The 17,899-nt window shown below is 57.8% G+C and overlaps 1 protein-coding gene across 1 annotated transcript in view; it reads right to left on the bottom strand.

The window, feature by feature from the left end:
- The window catches only part of ADCY1 (adenylate cyclase 1), a 117,598-nt gene that overhangs the window by 43,642 nt on the left and 56,057 nt on the right, over window positions 1-17,899 (bottom strand). Inside the window, exons 5-8 of the mRNA XM_022593147.2 lie at window positions 16,128-16,255; window positions 9,891-10,049; window positions 5,041-5,182; window positions 2,860-3,015 (exon numbers count right to left, since the gene is read on the bottom strand). Of these exons, the coding sequence (XP_022448855.2) occupies window positions 2,860-3,015; window positions 5,041-5,182; window positions 9,891-10,049; window positions 16,128-16,255 (585 nt within the window). The remainder of the gene's footprint in view (window positions 1-2,859; window positions 3,016-5,040; window positions 5,183-9,890; window positions 10,050-16,127; window positions 16,256-17,899) is intronic.

Genomic DNA, 17,899 nt, shown 5'->3' with positions numbered 1-17,899 from the left:
GTGGCGCAGTGGTTGAGAGTCCGCCTGCCCATGCAGGCGACACGGGTTCGTGCCCTGGTCCGGGAGGATCCCACATGCCGCGGAGCGGCTGGGCCCGTGAGCCATGGCCGCTGAGCCTGCGCGTCCGGAGCCTGTGCTCTGCAATGGGAGGGGCCACGGCGGTGAGAGGCCCGCGTACCACAAAAAAAAAAAAAAAAGAAAAAGAAAAAAGAAAAGGAGGGAGGGAAGGGGCCCTGCACACAGCAGGTCTGCCTCCCCCAACCCCTGGGATGGGAGGGACGGGAGGAGCTGCACAGCTCCTGTCCTGGGCGTTGAGCCCAGGTGTGCGATTCCTCCCCAACCTAAGGAGCCATGGCTGGGGCGAGGGTGTTACTGGCGCTCTGTGGTCCGAGTGCAAACGCCAAGGAGCCACCGGCCCCAGCGAAGGAGAGGCTGATGTTAGCTGTGCGGGCTCATCAGACACAGTCTGAATCCAGGGGTCACAGGCTCCTTTCACAGGTCAGCAGGCTCTGCCCAGGAAAAGCCTTATTAACTCCACCACCCTGGGCAATCAAGCAGGAATGACGCGCTCCCTCCCCTCTCCGCACCCCAACACCCCTGAGGAGTCCTGGGGACACCAGTCCTTGCCTCAGGCTCCAGGATGATGGCTCTGCACTGCCCAGGCTTCAACTAAAATTTGATTTTTCATTCATTGTGGATTCTTTTGGATTACATTTGATTTTTTAAAATATTGCACTGTTACTTATCCTGATACTGAGGGGTTTTTTTGGTTTTTTGTTTTATAAATTCATTTATTTTATTTATTTATTTTTGGCTGTGTCGGGTCTTCGCTGCGGTGCGCAGGCTTCTCGTTGTGGTGGCTCTTCTTGTTGTGGAGCACGGGCTCTAGGCACACGGGCTTCAGAAGTTGTGGCACGTGGGCTCAGTAGTTGTGGCTCGCGGGCTCTAGAGCACAGGCTCAGTAGTTGTGGCGCACGGACTTAGGTGCTCCGTGGCATGTGGGATCTTCCCGGACCAGGGCTCAAACCCGTGTCCCCTGCATTGGCAGGTAGATTCTTAACCACTGCGCCACCAGGGAAGCACATCCTGATACTGACTTTTGGACGCATATTTAAATTGTGCACCTCATAACCCTCCCCCAGTCCCATCCCTGGGGGGGGGCGGGGTCAAGTTGAATCAAGGGGGTTGGGGCCGGGGGTACTGCAGGAAGAAGACAGAGATTAAATCAGGGTTTCTACCCTGGCAATCTGGCTAACAAGAAAGCCTGAGAGTTCTCCTGTTACAAACTCTGGATAAATATATTAACTCATACATACTTTGAAATGTACAACTGAGCTGGCAAGAAAGTAAGGAAAATGACCAGAGGCCAGAAACGTCAGGACAGTGGGAATGCAGGCCAGGGAATGGTGCCATCAAGCTTTCATGGGGCTCACAGAAATCCAGGGGCCCAAGCAAGATGGGCAGTGAGGTCAAAGCCCTCTGGCTGAACCCCAGACCCTGAGAGGCTCCATCAGCAAACACCAACCAGGAGAGACCACGCAGTGGGGTCGGTCTAAGACAGCTGGCCTGTCTTAGACCTAGCTGTGTACCACCTGGGACATCTAAAAACCACAAGCCAGGCATTTAGCCTCCTGCAAGGCCAGTAGAGGAAAGGCCCATCTTCTTGAGGGAATTCACCAGCAACAGAGCTCTTAGGCATCTCCAGATAAAGTTTTCCCAAACAGGAGCTCATCATCAAAATCACAAAAAAATCCCTCTAGAATAAGGCACCACGAGCGAGAGTCAGCGGGATTTTGCTTCCTCCTGAAAAGCCACTAAAACTGTGGTGAGGGAATGCCTTTTAAAGGCATAAAACCCACACGGAGGAGAAAATGAGAGTGCAGAAGCGGCAATGCAATCTCGGGAAACAGGCAATCAGTCACGGATGTGCAGACCCAAGAACACAGGTGATAGTGAAAGTCAGAATATTCAGGAGGCACAGCCGTCGGTGCGGGGGCTGGAGGGCCAATGACAAGAGGACGCGCGGAGAACGCTCAAAGCTGCTGACAAAGTGGCGGAGCACAGGCTTCACCCCAGGCTGCCGGGACGCGGCCCTCCTGCCCCAGAGGACCGGGGTCTTCCCTGGTGGGGGAAGGGATCAGGGTCTCTGGCCCCGGGTTACAGACAGTATGCTTGTGTGGTTGAAGCAGACACTAAGGATCCCCCCGCCAGCCACAACGCTGCCTCCGCTCAGCTCCAGGCTTTCACCCCAGGCCTCGCCCCATCCCAGCAGACTAAAGACGAAGGTGACTCTGACCAACCCAAGAAGAAAGACGGAAAATCCTGCACCCAGGTCACCTGCAGGAACACCCACAAAAGGAACCTCTGTCAGGTGCTGGAGACCATGCACCATGAACTAGAGGGGACTTAACCCAGGAAGGAGCGGCCTCTGATATGAGAGCCAGAGAGGGAGGGAGGGGATGGCCAGAGATGCTCTCCATGGAGGTGAAGGGCAAGGCTGGGGTGACACCACGTTGAGGCTCTCGGGGTGCAGACAGAGGAGGTCGGGGGCTCCGGAACCAGCGATACAATATCTGACACGTACAGATATCCTGAGGACAGATTTAAACAACGGCTGGGGGACTGTGGCTTGAATTTACCGATAAATCCATGGAATGCCAAGTTGCAAAAAAAACCCACAACATAATGAAAAGTGTTTTGCAGGAAAGCAAAAGCAGCCCAGCTCTGAACAGCATTTACAAGACTGTGCAAGGTGAAGGGCGAGGGCTAATGGAGCCCGACCGCAGCAGGACTGCACTGGGAGGACAGACAAACAGGGACTCCCTGCGGGGCCGGCACACGGGGGTGGGGCCCGCCTACCTTGTCGTCGTCCTCGCAGGTCATGACATTGGAGAAAGGGATCTCAGCCTTGAACATCTTCCGGCAGTGCATGAGCTGCACCAGCAGGTAGCACACGGTCTTGAACTTCATCCTCTTGGCCGGTTTTATATCTGAGAGAATCAGCCCTGGAAATATCTGTGTGGACGTGCAGCAGAGAGAAACGCTGTGAGCCGACACACACGTCCTACCTCTTGGGCGGGGAGCACGAGCTTAACGGGGCAGGGAGATCACAGGCCACTTGCTGAGGACCTACTGCTCACCAGACCCAGCAGGGAACAGAACCAGCAACCCAGTCCCAAAACACGCAGGTCTCAACTACATCCAATGCCTCTGAAACGAGAGCGATGCCCGAATCCTGGGGCAGATGCATGGACATCACCCAGCTGGGGCAGCACCACGCGGATGAGTGTCACCCACTGGCCCCTGGGTCCGTCCTGCCGACCTGCCCTTCTGCCTTTCACCTTTTTCTCTCTCCTCCTCAACCCAAACTTCTCCCAAGGGGCTGCTCATTGTACAGACCTCGCCATCCTTCTCACCCTCAAACCGCAGCCATGGCTGACGCTGTTGTTTAATTCTGTATGACGAGTGGCGCGGCATCCACTCATGGCACCAAGGCTCCCTCCTCTGACTCACAACCTCCTGCATCCCGGCAGCGGCTCGCAGGCCTTCCTCCTTGGCGCCCTGCCCTCCGCTCCTATGTTCCCAGGTTGACCCCAGCTGGTCACCCAAACCTCTCACACCTGCCCTTCTCTCACACACTCAGTCCCCTTCTCCAGAAGTCAGCTCACCCTGCCCTGCCTGTCCTGCCCTGAGCCCCATTTCTCTCTCCTGGCCAGTGCCACACCCATCCACAGCTCCCACATCACATGGGTGCCACCGCATCCTGGCCTGGAGAGTACTGGCCCGTGGATGCACCAGGACAGCGAAACCCAAAGCTCTCCCTGACCTGCTTGTATTCTGAAAAAGTACTGTGGCCACCTGTGTCCTGCACCCCTCACCTGTGTCCCGCACCCCTCACCTGAGCCCTGCAGCCCTCACCTGAGCCCTATGCCCCTCACCTGAGCCCCGCGCCCCTCACCTGAGCACTGCACTCCTCACCTGTGTCCTGCGCCCCTCACCTGAGTCCTGCGCCCCTCACCTGAGCACTGCACTCCTCACCTGTGTCCTGTGCCCCTCACCTGAGTCCTGCGCCCCTCACCTGAGCACTGCACTCCTCACCTGTGTCCTGCGCCCCTCACCTGAGTCCTGCGCCCCTCACCTGAGCCCTGCGCCCCTCACCTGAGCACTGCACTCCTCACCTGTGTCCTGCGCAACTCACCTGAGTCCTGCGCCCCTCACTTGAGTCCTGCACCCCTCACCTGAGCCCTGTGCCCCTCACCTGAGTCCTGCGCCCCTCACCTGAGTCCTGCGTCCCTCACCTGAGTCCTGTGCCCCTCACCTGAGCCCTGTGCCCCTCACCTGAGCCCTACACTCCTCACCTGAGCCCTACACTCCTCACCTGAGTCCTGCGCCCGTCATCTGAGCCCTGCGCCCCTCACCTGAGTCCTGCACCCCTCACCTGAGTCCTGCATCCCTCACCTGAGTCCTGCGTCCCTCACCTGAGTCCTGCGCCCCTCACCTGAGCCCTGTGCCCCTCACCTGAGTCCTGCGCCCCTCACCTGAGTCCTGTTCCTGCACCCGTCACCTGAGTCCTGCGTCCCTCACCTGAGTTCTGCGCCCCTCACCTGAGCCCCGGAAGTGGCTCGGCCACCCTCAATCGTGTCCAGATCACTTTCCCAGGGCAGAGTGACCTTCAGCGCTCACACAGGATGGTCACAAGCCTTCCTGTGTGCACAGCACCCCTCGATCCATAGCGCACCCCATCCCTGACCTCCTGCAGAGGGTTCTCAAACCTGATTTGCAGGAGAGGCAGTGAAGGCCCAGGGAGGTGCGGTAGGACTCAGGATGGCCCAGCCCCCGAGGACCCCAGGGCCCTGACTCCAAGCTCCATCCCCTCCCCTCCCCCACGGCCCTCCCCTCACGGGCAACAGGCCAGGCCCAGGACACAAGGTCAGCAGGGACACCCTCCCATGTGCACAGAGCTCAAGGCCTGAGAAGCAGCGATCTGGGGAGCCATGAGTCCTTAAGAAGGCTCCGCACAGGACCCCTTCTGGAGCCCACCTTTCGCCGATGGGAGGGCACGATGAAAAAGGTCTCGATGTTATGAGTTTTCAGAAAACTGTTCCTCTCATGTCCATGGCCCGGCTCCACCTCATAGTCACCATTCAGGCACGCCAGGGTGGTCTTTGTGATGTGAACCTTCCTACGGAAAAGGAGGCGGAGATTTGGACGGAGCCTTCCCTGCGGGGCGCAGCTTGTCTGGGCGGCATCTGGGCGATGCTCTGAGGGGTCCTGGCAGAGGTGTCCCCCCTCACAGGCAAGCTCTGGAAGGAACACTCAGATTCCCTGGGGCATATGCACAGGAGGACTGACAGGTGGGATGGGGCAGGGGAGGGACCCCAGGAGAGAGGGGGAAGTGTGCAAAGGAGGGCCAAGAACAGGGAGGGCTGCAGGCAGAGGGGATAAGGAGCCAGAGGGACACAAGAGGAACTGAAGGGGACAAAGGAAGCAAGTGTCAGAGGACACAGAAAGGACGATGAGGGAAGGAGAGGGGGGCAAGGTGAGGGGAGAAGCCAAACCCCCAGGGCGGGAGGACCCCAGCCCGACATCAGGCCCACACTGTCCCCACACAAAGTGGGCGGGTGGGAACAGAGCCGTGTGCGCGGCATTCACGCCCACCCCAGTGAGTTTTCTGGTGAGAGAAGGAGAAATCCTCAGTTAGCATAACCTGAGCAAAACCCAGTCCCCACGTAACCTAGACACGTGGCCTGAGCTTCCGGCCCTTAGCAAGGCCCGAGCACTCGGGCTTAGGGAGAAACACAAAACTCCCCAGAATGCAAAACACTCCCTGCAAAGACCTGAGCCCTCACGTCCCCAAACAGTCTCCTGAATTCCTCGGTCGGGGAGGGGGAGACACATGCAGGGCACTGAGGCAGGAGTGAGCATCCCCCCATTGCTGGCCCTGAGGTCACCTGGGACACTGTCACCCCATCAGCCTGGCCCTGAACTGCAAACGCCATCAACGGTCTCCAGAAATGCACTCATGTCCATTCATTCATTCACTGGTCCCCCTCCCTCCTTTCCTTCCTCCCTTCCTTCCACCACAGACAGGGACAGCACAGTCCTGTCACTGAGCTGAGGGGCCAATAGGGAGACAGAAACATCAGCGACCGCTCTCAGCACAGAGCATCTCAGGCTCTGGAAAAGAGGAGGGGTCTCGGGTGCAGGTTGCCCTAAAAGCACATGGTGGGAATGGACAGCACCCAGGCTCTCAGCCTGGACTGGGGAGAAACTGGAGGCCTGGCTGGTCCTGAGCAGCAAGGCCACTAAAGGGGAGAGGGCCACCTCACTTCCAAGTGCTGCCCACCACTCACGGGGAGATCCCTCACCCAACAGGTGGTGGGAGTGAAGGCAGCCACGCTAGCTCGCCTGCCCTGGAGACGGAGGGTGGGGACGCCCAGTGTCTGCCATCTGTAAGGCCTGCAGCACCAGAGCCCAGTTATTGATGAGACTGTCTTGTCCAAGACAATAGGGGTGGGGAGATGTGGGACCTGGGGCGGAGGGGGCTCCACCATACCCTGGAGCTGGGTGGGGTACACAGGTGACCCCAATCATGGTTCCTACCTGAGGGCCCCTGGGGTGGGGGGCGCGGGTAGGTCATTTGCTCAGGACCCAATTTCACTTGCTTCCAGGCAGCCTGGAACATGCATCCAGCACTTCAGTTTGGGGCTGACCAGGAGCCGTGTGTGCTTCAGGGCAGCAGAGAGGGCTGTGTGGTCTCCTGCCACCAAGAAGCTGGAGGCCATCTCCATGCAAGAAGCAGACAGGTGCCCCATCCCTCCCTGGCCTTGGCCTCTCCAAGGCAACCACTCAGGGTGTGTGGCCTTGGGAAGGAGTCCATGAATCAAGTCCCAGGGGTCCCAGCATGAGATGCTGGGGTAAAGACACAGCAGTGATTCATTTTCTCCCATCTGTCCACCCGTCCATCTGTCTGTCTGACCAGCCACACTCCCCGAATACCGAATGAATGGAAGATAAGTGCTTGCAGAATGGATGGATGGGAGATGGATGGGTGGATGGAGGAAGTATGGAGGACGGATGAGTGGATAGGTGGGTGGATGAAGAAAGCAAACGAAGGACCAAGGGGGAAGGGGGAGGGATGGGCTGGGAGTTTGGGATTAGCAGATGCAAACTATTATATAGAGAATGGATGAACAACAGGGTCTTACTGCACAGCACAGGGAAGTATATTCAATATCCTGTGATAAACCACATGGAGAAGGACATGGAAAGGGATGCACTGATATGTGTGTGTGTAACTGAGTCACTTCGCTGTGCGGGAGAAATTAACACAACATTTGAATCAACTATACTTCAATGAAATAAAATTTTTTAAAAGAATGAAGGAATCACATTAAGAATAGTGCAAGAAAGAGCAAACCTAAAGAGAGGCAGAGTGAGGAAACCCTGAGAAGCTCCAGGGCGGACACCATCTCCAGGGGCCTGGGAGTCTCGGAAGGTTACTGGAAAAGCCTCATCACACACGTCCCCCCACCCACCCCACCCCCGCTGCAAGGGCAAGGCAGGACCCCGAGGGGTGCACACACCACGTGTGCCAGGCCCCTAGAGGCACTGGGGAGGGTGGCTCAGCAGCCCCTGGTCCTCACTCACAGAGCAGCTTTCCAGCAACCCCTCCCAGGCCAGCTTCCGTCCGCTCTGCCCCCTGCCCTGCGGGGAGAGTCGCAATGCTCTGTCTCCCTGGGAGCCAGGCACTCACGCTTTGGCCCTCGTGTGCCCTGAACCCTCTGCTGAGGCCACCGCTGGCTGCACACACCTGATCTGGTGTCCAGTCCTCATTTTGTAGCACTGAACGCAGCTGACGGCTCTCCCTCCTCCCCGGCCCTCCTCCCGGCTGCCCGCACTCCCTCTCACCACCCCACCCTCCCCTGCCCCTCTTCCTGTCTCGCTCTCCCCTCCTCTCAGGAGCTCTCAGGCTCGGACCTTCATCATCTTCCCCCCTCCCTGCGCCTCCTCCTGGCGCTCCGTGCGCAGTGCCAGGGCCCCAGTGCCCCCAGGAGCCTGTGAGCTCCCCAGACCCCCGCCCGGCTCCGAACGGACCTCAGTGCCCAGGAGATCCAGGCTGACAGGTGATAAAGGCACCTCCTCCCAGCCCCGTGTCGCGCTCCCCTCTCTGCATCCCCCCTGTGGCCCCCCAAGAACGTGAACCCCACCGGGGCTGAGGGCTCTGTCTTCGCTGCCGACGCCACCCTCCCCCATCCTGGAAAAGCCAGGTGCTCTGTAAACACTGTGTTCCTGAGGGGGTGTCTCCGAAAGGGGGAGTGGAGGGGAGGAGGGAAGAAAGAAGCAAAGCAGAGAGCAGGGCAGGCAGGATGCACGCCCCCCACCATGGGACTGGTAGGTAGAGTGGAAGGAGGGAAGCTACCGGTCAGCCGGAACTTGAAAGATGCCCTGGCCAGGTGAAGGGGCTGCGGAGCGGGGTCCCTGGCGGTGGGAAGGCCGTGTGCTTGTCCACACGGCAGGCGGAACGCTGAAAGACCTCAGTGGGCAGGGGAGGAGGGAGGTGGGCGGCTCCTGGCACCACCTGGCCGGCCAAGGGGCTGGACTTTGTGCAGGACAGCGGGGCTGCAGGTGGGCTGCTGCTGGGACTCACTCTGGCGCCCAGAGGGCGAGGGGCAGGCACAGTGAGAAGGTGTCCCCCCCCACACACCGAGACCCTGCTCTGAAGGGTGGAGAACAGGAGGAGTGGAGGGGTGCTGGAAGGACGGGGCCCTGGACGAAGGAGGGGTCGGTGGCCAAGAGGGTCCCCCCAGGCGGACGCTCAGAGGCAGCCCGGGTCACAGATGACAATGCCGCAATTTTTGAGCTCGCTTAGAAATGCCATGGCCACTCCCATGGCAGGCTTAGCGTGGATTCAGGCTCGTTGGATTCTAATCTCCAGGCTTGCTGCTTCCTGGAGCCCCGTAAGCCCTCCTTTCCTGCAATTTCAAAGCTGCTCTCCAGAGCGAGTGGCCTTGGATGTCACTCACTGGTCCCTCGGCCGAGCTCAGGGCCTTGGCACAAGGAAAGGTGTCACCTGTTTCTGCCACCTCCCCCAAAAAGTCAGGCCAGGAGGGAGGGGGGAAGATGCGGCCCAGAGGACGCCAGGTCTCTAGGGTGAGAACAGGACAGCTGGGGACAGGCAGCCAGGGCCAGAGGGGCCCTGAGGCCCCGTAGAGCGGAGGGCACAGAGCTTTGCCCTGAGGTTCATAAGACAGAAGGAGACATGCGTGTGCAGGAGTCTAACGTTCAGCTCTAGCCCCTGGGAACCGCAGCTGGGCCCTGCAGCAGCTGCGAGCACGGCCTGCCAACCCCTCTAAGAGGCGGAAATCGGGAGGGTGGGACCATGGGAGTGTGCCTCAGAGCCCCCTCTTCTGCAGTCACATCGTCCCCCTGCTGCCCACCGTTCGTGGAGGGCAGGGAGGTCCCATTCAGTTCTCGGGTTAATGTTTTCACCGTACATCATGCCTCGGCTCTGGGGAATGGTTTGAAGAAAATGAGACCAAAGGAGGCGACTGTAATTAGAAAGCATTAGGAGTGCACGGACCAGTGAGAAATGCACCCTCCTCACTCTAGAAGAAAATCTGTAACTTCCCTAGTGGGGCTCTAAAGGCAGAACACTTTCCACTTTAAGTCTGAGAAAGAAAGCAAAAAGAGAAGCAACATTCAGCACGCAGGACAGCTCCGAGCCAGGCAGACCACAGGGGCAGCGTTCAGTCTCCTCCTCCAGGGTCGGCTTGCCCACTCTCTTTGGGGCCTTGGGGGTGGGGCTGGGACAGCCGGGCATTCCCAGATCCCCAGGCAGAAGGTTGAATTAGAATCCCCCGCCCCTACCCTCAGGGTTCCCGATTTACCCAGGCAGGCCGGCGGCTTCCATGACGTTCGCCAGGGTCACGTCGTTGGACCACACGTCGTACTGCCACTTGCGCAGGCCCAGGACCCCGCAGAGGACCCTGCCGGTGTGGAGCCCCACACGCATGTTCAGGTCCACCTCAGTGGCCTCGGCCACGGACCTGCAGCAAACACAGGCAGGGCGTGGGGCTGGGGCCCCGTGATCTGCTCCCTCAGGGCCAGGAGCACAGGGCAGCGGGAGCATGCGGGGGGCGGGTTTCCTGACCTAGTCAGCCTGACCCCCGAGCTGTGGGCCCTGGTGGGCAGGGGTCACTCCAAGCTGGCTCTCCCACGCTCCCTTGGCCACTGGCCATCTCACAAGGCATCCCACCTCCCCTATCCCCCTCCCCACCCAGAGCAGCAGCAGAAGAGAAATGAGCCCAGGACCCCGATCCAGGACCCCGATCCTGTTCTGGGTACCACTGACCTGATCAGGGGTGTTCGTGCCTGCTTGCTAGCCAGGGGCCAGCGTGAGAGCCCCGGGGAACATCGGACAGGGTCCCAGGAGCCCTGGGAACGGTCAAGGTTTGACCCTGAGTTCCCTGAGAGGGCGGGCTGCAGACCCAGCCTGTGGGGAGGCGCGAGGCTCCAGAAACCTGCCCCAAACAACAGGGGGATCTTGTGGGTTGCAAACTGTGCACCAGTCAACTCAAGGGAGAGAACAAGACGGAACACGCAGACGCTGAAATCAGACTGCAGGGCCAGCGCACGCGCGCCCCACCGCCCCAGGCGTTCGTGCCTCTGGGCTCCAGCCCCGGCTGAGGAAAGGGTTGGCATGAAGCCCTGAGGGCCCCAGGAGAGACCACCCTCGGAGGTGGGGGGCAGTGTCACTGGAAGCACACGTCAGAAGAAACAGGAGGTGGTTTTAAAAGTTCCTTTTAAAGGAACGAGGACGCCCTGCATGCTTTCTCCAGCCCCACGAGGCCCACGGTGAAGTGAGATGCAGGAAGTACGTAAAGGGCCTGTGATCGCACAGCCAGAGTGCAGGGGACGCACCGCAGCCACGGGGAGGCCCTCTGATGCCACTTTGCTGGATTTTCCACTTCTCCCCAAAAGCAAGAGATTATTTAATCTTTAAAAAGTCTGAAGCATGTTGCTGAGGAAGCAATGTCGAGCCTGGCTGGTGTGCTCCAAGGGACAGAATTGCAAGGAAGCCATGAGGGCGGGGAGGGGGTCAGCCACGGCGCCCCCAGCCCTCCCCACCCTGGGCGGGTCCAAAGGTGGCCCCAACCGGCACGTGTGTTGGATGGGGCTCTCCGGCCGGAGGAGACGTTCCGTAGCAAGAAGGGCAGGAAGGTGGAGCTGAGGCTCGGGGACACAGCAGCCCCACGATTAGGACATCGGCCGTGAGAGGGAAGGCAGACTGGGAGACCAAAGGCACACAGGGCCACGCTGCCACCACCCTCGGGCAGCCCGACATGGACTACCCACCCTCCGTCCCCTCCCAACAGCAGGTGCCCTGTAGTCCAACCACATCTAGACCTGCCCCCACAATACAGCAGGTGCCCCGAGCCTGTGAGCAAAATCTCAGTCCTGCCCCAAGTCTCAGGGCTGATTCATGTGCATCCCACCCTGTTCAAACATAACATAGGCCCAGCCCGGATGCTGCATCCAGGAAGCCCTCCCAGATCCTTCACCACAGCAAACCCACCCCCGTCCCTGCCCAGACCCTTGTCACTCTGCTTCCGCTGGGTCAGGCTCCATCAGAGACCACTGTGTCCACATGGCCACATGGCCAGGCTGACTCTACTGACCAGAGGCTTGGCGGACATCCTAGGGCCCTCCCAGAGAGTGGGTTGCAAGCATCCTGGGAGGGGCTGCCCCAGGCCATTCCTCACCTGTGTCTTGTCCCAGGCGGCTGGGACTTCCTACCTACCCCACCCGCGACGGCTGCAAGCTGTAACAGGGCTTAGCCGCTGGACAGATGCATTCCGGCCACAGCGCCCGCCACTGGCCCCTTGGGTTTGGTGTCAGCCCAAGGGAGAAGGAAGGCGTAGCTGACACCTCCTGCCCTGGCTTAGCTTCCACAGCCCACCTGCGTCCACAGTGTCCTGACTAGCCCCATCCCACCTGGTGGTCACTGCGCGTGGGCCTGCCTCCACGCTCGGTACCTGGAAGTCCTCTGTGCCTGGACTGGCCTGCCGCCTGCTGACCCGAGGCCCATCCACAAGGGGTCCTGGCCACTAGCTTCCCAGGGCCTGGTGTAACACCGGTCCTGGACTCTCGTGAGTAAACGGTGTGGAATGAGATTTCAGTTCCCCTCGCCCACACAGCTGCTGACCACCGCCAGCTCGCTGCCCTCCAAGAAAAAAACCCTTAATCTAAAAGACTAAAGAAAGACGAGGGGCTTCAAACGATGATGAAATAAAGAGACTGGGAATCTTCATCTGGAACAAAATGAATGCCACCAGGACACAACTTAAGTCCACAACATCGCAAGGAGGTCGACAGAGAAGGAAAGTCCCGAAGCCCTGGCTCACATGCCTCTGACAGCAAAGGAGCCTGTTCTGTACGGCAGAAGAGAGGACAGAGCTGGGCCACCCCGCGGGAGGGCTGGGCCTTCCCCAGAGACTCTGAAACTAGCATCCCCAGGGACTCTGAAACTATCCCACGATCTCTTCCTAGCAGGTTATTGATGCATGATGCCCTTACTAATGATCCACGATTTATTTATCATCATAACAGGAGTAGCGGCATTAAAGAAGCAAACACTTACACCCGGGGTGCACCTCGGGCTGGGTCCCCAGGGCTCCACCTCCCCAGCCTGGCTCGTGCACACTCGGCTACCTCAATGCCAACGTCCTGTCCTCAGATCAAAAACTGCAGGCTGCGACCAGGAAGGGACAGGACCTGGGGGGCGGGGTAACCCCATTTGTCAGCAATGGCACAGCATGCGTGAGGCTCACTGGACCCAGCCCGCCTGCCCTGCCCTGACTTCCACTTGCACACCGTTCACCCACAGCCTGGCAGGGCTTCCTGCCAGCCAGGAGCCCCTGCCACGGCCCCCCGCCCCAAGCGGCCTCCACTCAAACCTCCCCCCCATCCCAGCCTGTCTTCTAACCAGGAGCAGTTCTGCCTGCAACTGCTCGTGTCACCCACCGAGGGCCTGTCCCCCAAAACCATGGCACACGCGGGCCCCAGAGGCGTGCCGAGACGCTGCCTTCCCAGCTGGCCCTCGAGCCCAGCCTCATCGTCCTCCGTATTCAGGGGGCCAGGCTGGACCGTAGAACCAGATACATCTACACAGGGTCCCGGGCATCCTGGTGTTCAGCTTTGATAACCTCAGAAGTCTGCGTGCCACGAATTTACAATAAAGGTTTTGTGGGGCTTCCCTGGTGGCACAGTGGTTGAGAGTCCGCCTGCCGATGCAGGGGACGCGGGTTCGTGCCCCGGTCCGGGAAGACCCCACATGCCACGGAGCGGCTGGGCCCATGAGCCATGGCCGCTAAGCCTGCATGTCCGGAGCCTGTGCTCCGCAACGGGAGAGGCCACAGCAGTGAGAGGCCCGCGTACCGCAAAAAAAAAAAAATTAAAAAATTAAAAATAAATAAAAATAAAGGTTTTGTGGAAGCCTGACTGTTCACATATCTTTACTACCTATTTAGTTGTATACACTTTGAATGTGTTTTTTTTTCAATTTTAACTCTTTTTTCATTCGTTTGCCAATCGCCAGTTAAAGGTACTGAAACAAGAAAACTAAGGTTTAAAAAAAATTTTTTTTAATTCACAAAAAGAAATGAGTTTGGGAAATGTAAAGAAGTAAACCTGCAGAAGACGTTTTTGTGCATTTTAAGCATTTCTACTTCTGCAGTCGTGGAAGGGCAAAGGGCAGGGGGACTGCTGCGACCCACGTCCAACCTTCCTCAAGGAGGCCTTCCTGTCCCCAGTGTGCAGGGCCTTTGCCAGCCTCCACCCAACCTGTGCAGCCCAGGAGACTCCACCAATTCGCCCCGTCTGTCATCCCTTCGAGCAGGCTCTCAATTGGGGGAACAGCAGACATGCAGTGAGCTGGACAGTCACTTGTAGATAAATCCTGCCTCAAGAACTGTCTCACTCTAGATAACCAACAAGGACCTACTGTACAGCATGGGGAACCATACTCAGTATCTTGTAATAACCTGTAAGGGGAAAAAGTCTGAAAAAGAATAGCTGTACATATATGTGTGTAACTGAATCGCTTTGCTGTACACCCGAAACTAACATAACATTGTAAATCAACTATACTACAATTTAAAAATTGTCGGGCTTCCCTGGTGGCGCGGTGGTTGAGAATCCGCCTGCCAATGCAGGGGACACAGGTTCGAGCCCTGGTCCGGGAAGATCCCACATGCCGCGGAGCAACTAAGCCCGTGCACCGCAACTACTGAGCCCGCAAGCCACAACTACTGAAGCCCGTGTGCCTAGAGCCCGTGCTCCACAACAAGAGAAGCCACCACAATGAGTTAAGAAAAAATTGTATGAAAAAGAAAAAGAAAAGAAAAACAGAAAAAAACAAAAAAACCTGTCTCACTGAAGAGCGTTTGCCAAGAACTGAGAAAATTGAAGGACGGGGGGGACCAGGCCTCCAGAACAATCAGAAATGACTTTTGTCACTCGGCCATCTCTTCTCATTCGACCTCCAGCCTTGGGCTGCTCCAGCCTGGGCACATCGGGTCTACCCATGACCTGAGCACAGGCAAGCTGGCCTTACCAGCTCAAAGACGGGTCAGGGAAGGAGCAACACATGTCATTTACTTCTATTTAACTCAATATAGTGAACCAAAAATACCCAGACCACGAGCAAAGCCACATCTGGATGAAGTATTTAGCAAAACGGTACGCTGCATGTTTGGAGGTCTGACTCGTGACATGCTAATGCCTGTGATGGGCAAGGTGCTCCCCGTGGAGTGGACAAACCCCATTCCTATAAGTGCACAGAATCCTGATGCTTTGGAGCCCAAGGGAGGGACAGCAGCAGCTCAGCTGGCTCCCTTTTCTGGGGGTTAATGAATTGACCGCAGTGGCTGGGGACCCAGCATCTTCCGTGCCAGCCCATTTAACCTGGGATCCCATTTAATTCCCACAACAGCTCAGAGATGCAAACACGGTTTCTGCATGTCACAGCAGAGAAAATCAGGGATGCAAGGAAACCAAAGCATCACCTCAAGGATAGGGAACCAGGAACCCAGGGGGCCTGCCTGCTTCCTCGGGCAGGAAGCCCCCAGCCCACTCAGGAACAGCCGCATCTGGGGACTGATGGCCTGAACTCTAGGAAGCGTTCTTGTACCAGACTTGGTTGCAGAGGAGCAGTTTCCTTGGGTCTGACCTAATATTCAAGGCCTGACAGAGGGAAGCTGGCACTGGGGTGCAGGAAAGGGTAGAGGCACAAATCTCACATGGGCAGCACACCCATTGGTGGGGGGGGCAGGATCAGGCCTGGGTACCCTGGGGAGGGGCCGCAGAACTTACGGTCAAAGACCCAGGTCCAAGCAGCATGATACCACCAGGAGTCCTGGTGAAACTTCCCCAGAACCTTCAAGGTCAAGGACTAGCCCCTGACCACCAGGACGCAGGGCCTGGACGTGGCCATGAGGTTGGTCCCACTGCCCTGGTCTCTGACAATCCAACCTCGCTCAGAGCCCTGGATGTCATGAAGCCATCACTCCCATTTTTCAGATGGGGAAACTGAGAGCCACGGTCACAGCTCTGCAGGGGCAAGACGAAGCCAGTCACCACACTTGCTGGGCACGTAAGGCTCTTCCCACTCTATCTCCATTCCTCCCACAGGCAGGTGCCATCTGGCCAAAACCAGGAATATATATATGACTTTAAGTTATTATTAAAAGTCACACCAACAACAGTTAACATGTGGTGTTTTCTTAAGAGCACATTGCACACCTTAATGAGGTCCACAGTTTGAGAGGAGGATCTGATTTGGGTGCTGCGAGCAGATGGGGGCCAGATTCCCCCAAGCAGGAGCCCAGGGGGCCTCGGGCACTGCCACTCCACTGGGCGGGGGTTAAGAGCCCTGGGACTCCACATTCAGGCTGCATTCTTCACTCAGTCTTTTACACGGAGCATGGAAAATCTTTCATCTGTTTTCCCCATAGAAATGAACTTTCTACCAAGTGGAAAAAAGATCACTCCTCACTTCTTGGCCAGGGAGAAGACCCTCGACACACTGGCCAGGACAAGGCAGGCCTGCACGGCAGGGCACTCACGTGATGGTGTCGATCATGTCCAGGCCCATCTCCACGCAGCAGTGGGCGTGGTCAGTCTTGGGCTGAGTGAGGCCGGACACGCAGTAGTAGCAGTCTCCCAGGATCTTGATGCGACGGCAGTGGTTCTCCTTCGGGCGAGAGGGCAAAGGGCATGTTAGTGACGCACCTGGGGCTGCCCGAGCACCTGCGCCTCTGCCACCACCAGGTGTGCTGACCGTTGAGCTCAAGGCCCGACCTAGACCAGGGCCCAGGAGGCTCTCCCACAGTCAGGGTACCTCGAGAGGGCAGGTGGCCCCTATATGGCTGTGATTAGGGTCGCCTTGGGGCACCCCACGCCATCCCCGCTACCCGCACTCAGCCTCTTCCCACGCGGGGGTCCGCCTCCCCTGCCCTTCAGATCACCAGGCCAACCCCACAGGCCCTTCAAGGAGGGGAGGTCACCCCATGCCTGGGAGCCAGGTCCTCTCCCCAAGGAGGGGCCCCCTCTCCCAAGAGGGGCTAATACAGTCCCCGTCCTTGGATCACCATGTGATTGACCCTACTGGAACATGCTAGATTCCTTCACCAGCCCGGGAAGGGCAGGCCACACGCATCTGAGTGCCCGTGGCTTAACCCAGAGTCAAGGTCCACAGCCCGTGTGAGCAGCTCTCCCCAGAGAACCACCAGCCGGGGCCTGAGCCCAGACCTCACCACCCACGGGGAACACCTCGGAGAGTCATCCGACACTGCAGAAGGTATACTCGCGCACTTACACAAAGGTGAGAATGCCAGTGCCCACCTCGCAATCGTGTTGAGGACAGAGAGACACGTCAGACACTTACTGCCACCTGTCCTGCACCAGTCCTTTGGGGTCAGCTATGATTATGACGGTGACTGTCAGTTTTATTTCAAGGACAGCATTAAAACGGCAGTTTTAGAACATTTTGTTTTCAACACCCCTTCAAACCCCCCCTAAATAACTGAGGACCTCACAAAAAGTTTTCATGTAAGCAGGTTACAGCTATGGCTATTACCACATGAGAAGCTACAACTGAGAGATTTTTTTTAATGTATTAAAGCATTTAAAGTAACACTAGCAAGTGCGTTATATATTAACATAAGTAACACTGTTTGAAAAATTATGACATTTCCCCAAACAGAAACAAATGAGAAGCAAGGCATCGTTCTCACTTTTGCAAGTCTCCAGTATCTGTCTTGACAGGAGACAGCTGGATTCTTTGTTCTACCATTCATGACATCATGTTTCCTGAGCTTGTGCACGTCTGTGAAGGAGATCAGCCTCACGCAGCCTGTCCGTGGATGAGACGGACCTCCCAGCCCCCGGGATGGACAGCCCCCCGGATGGTCCTGTAAAGCCCAGAGCTCTGCCGACCCTACTCTGAGAACACATTCTACAGCTTGTATTTAATTCTGCTCTTTGGTTTCTTACAAATGAGCCACCTCCTGCAGGTTTTCTCCAATGCTGTGAATTCACACAGCGCCCTGGGATGAGAATTCTCAGCCCTCACCACCCACGGGTTCACACACGGCCCGCAATTCTTCTGCAGGACGCTGTCCACTGGTGCAGAGGGTCGGGGAGGAACAAGGGCCAGCGACCCTGCTGCTCTCCTGAGAGATGGCCCAGGCCACTGAATGGCTGGGTGCCCAGCTCCCCCCAGCCCTGGGCCTCCCTCAATGTAGGGACAGTCGGTCAAAGGGGAAGAGAAGAGCAATCACTTCCACCTGTCGGGTGGTCTCTGGGGAAACCCAGTGACCGGGTCTTCCCCATGCTA

This window comes from Delphinapterus leucas, chromosome 9 (genome assembly GCF_059928025.1).
Source record: "Delphinapterus leucas isolate spDelLeu-1000000601 "Yukka" chromosome 9, BTC_Dleu_Yukka2, whole genome shotgun sequence".
Classification (NCBI taxonomy): domain Eukaryota; kingdom Metazoa; phylum Chordata; class Mammalia; order Artiodactyla; family Monodontidae; genus Delphinapterus; species Delphinapterus leucas.
Note: the sequence above shows the minus strand (reverse complement) of the source record. Positions and strands in the feature narration are given on the sequence as shown.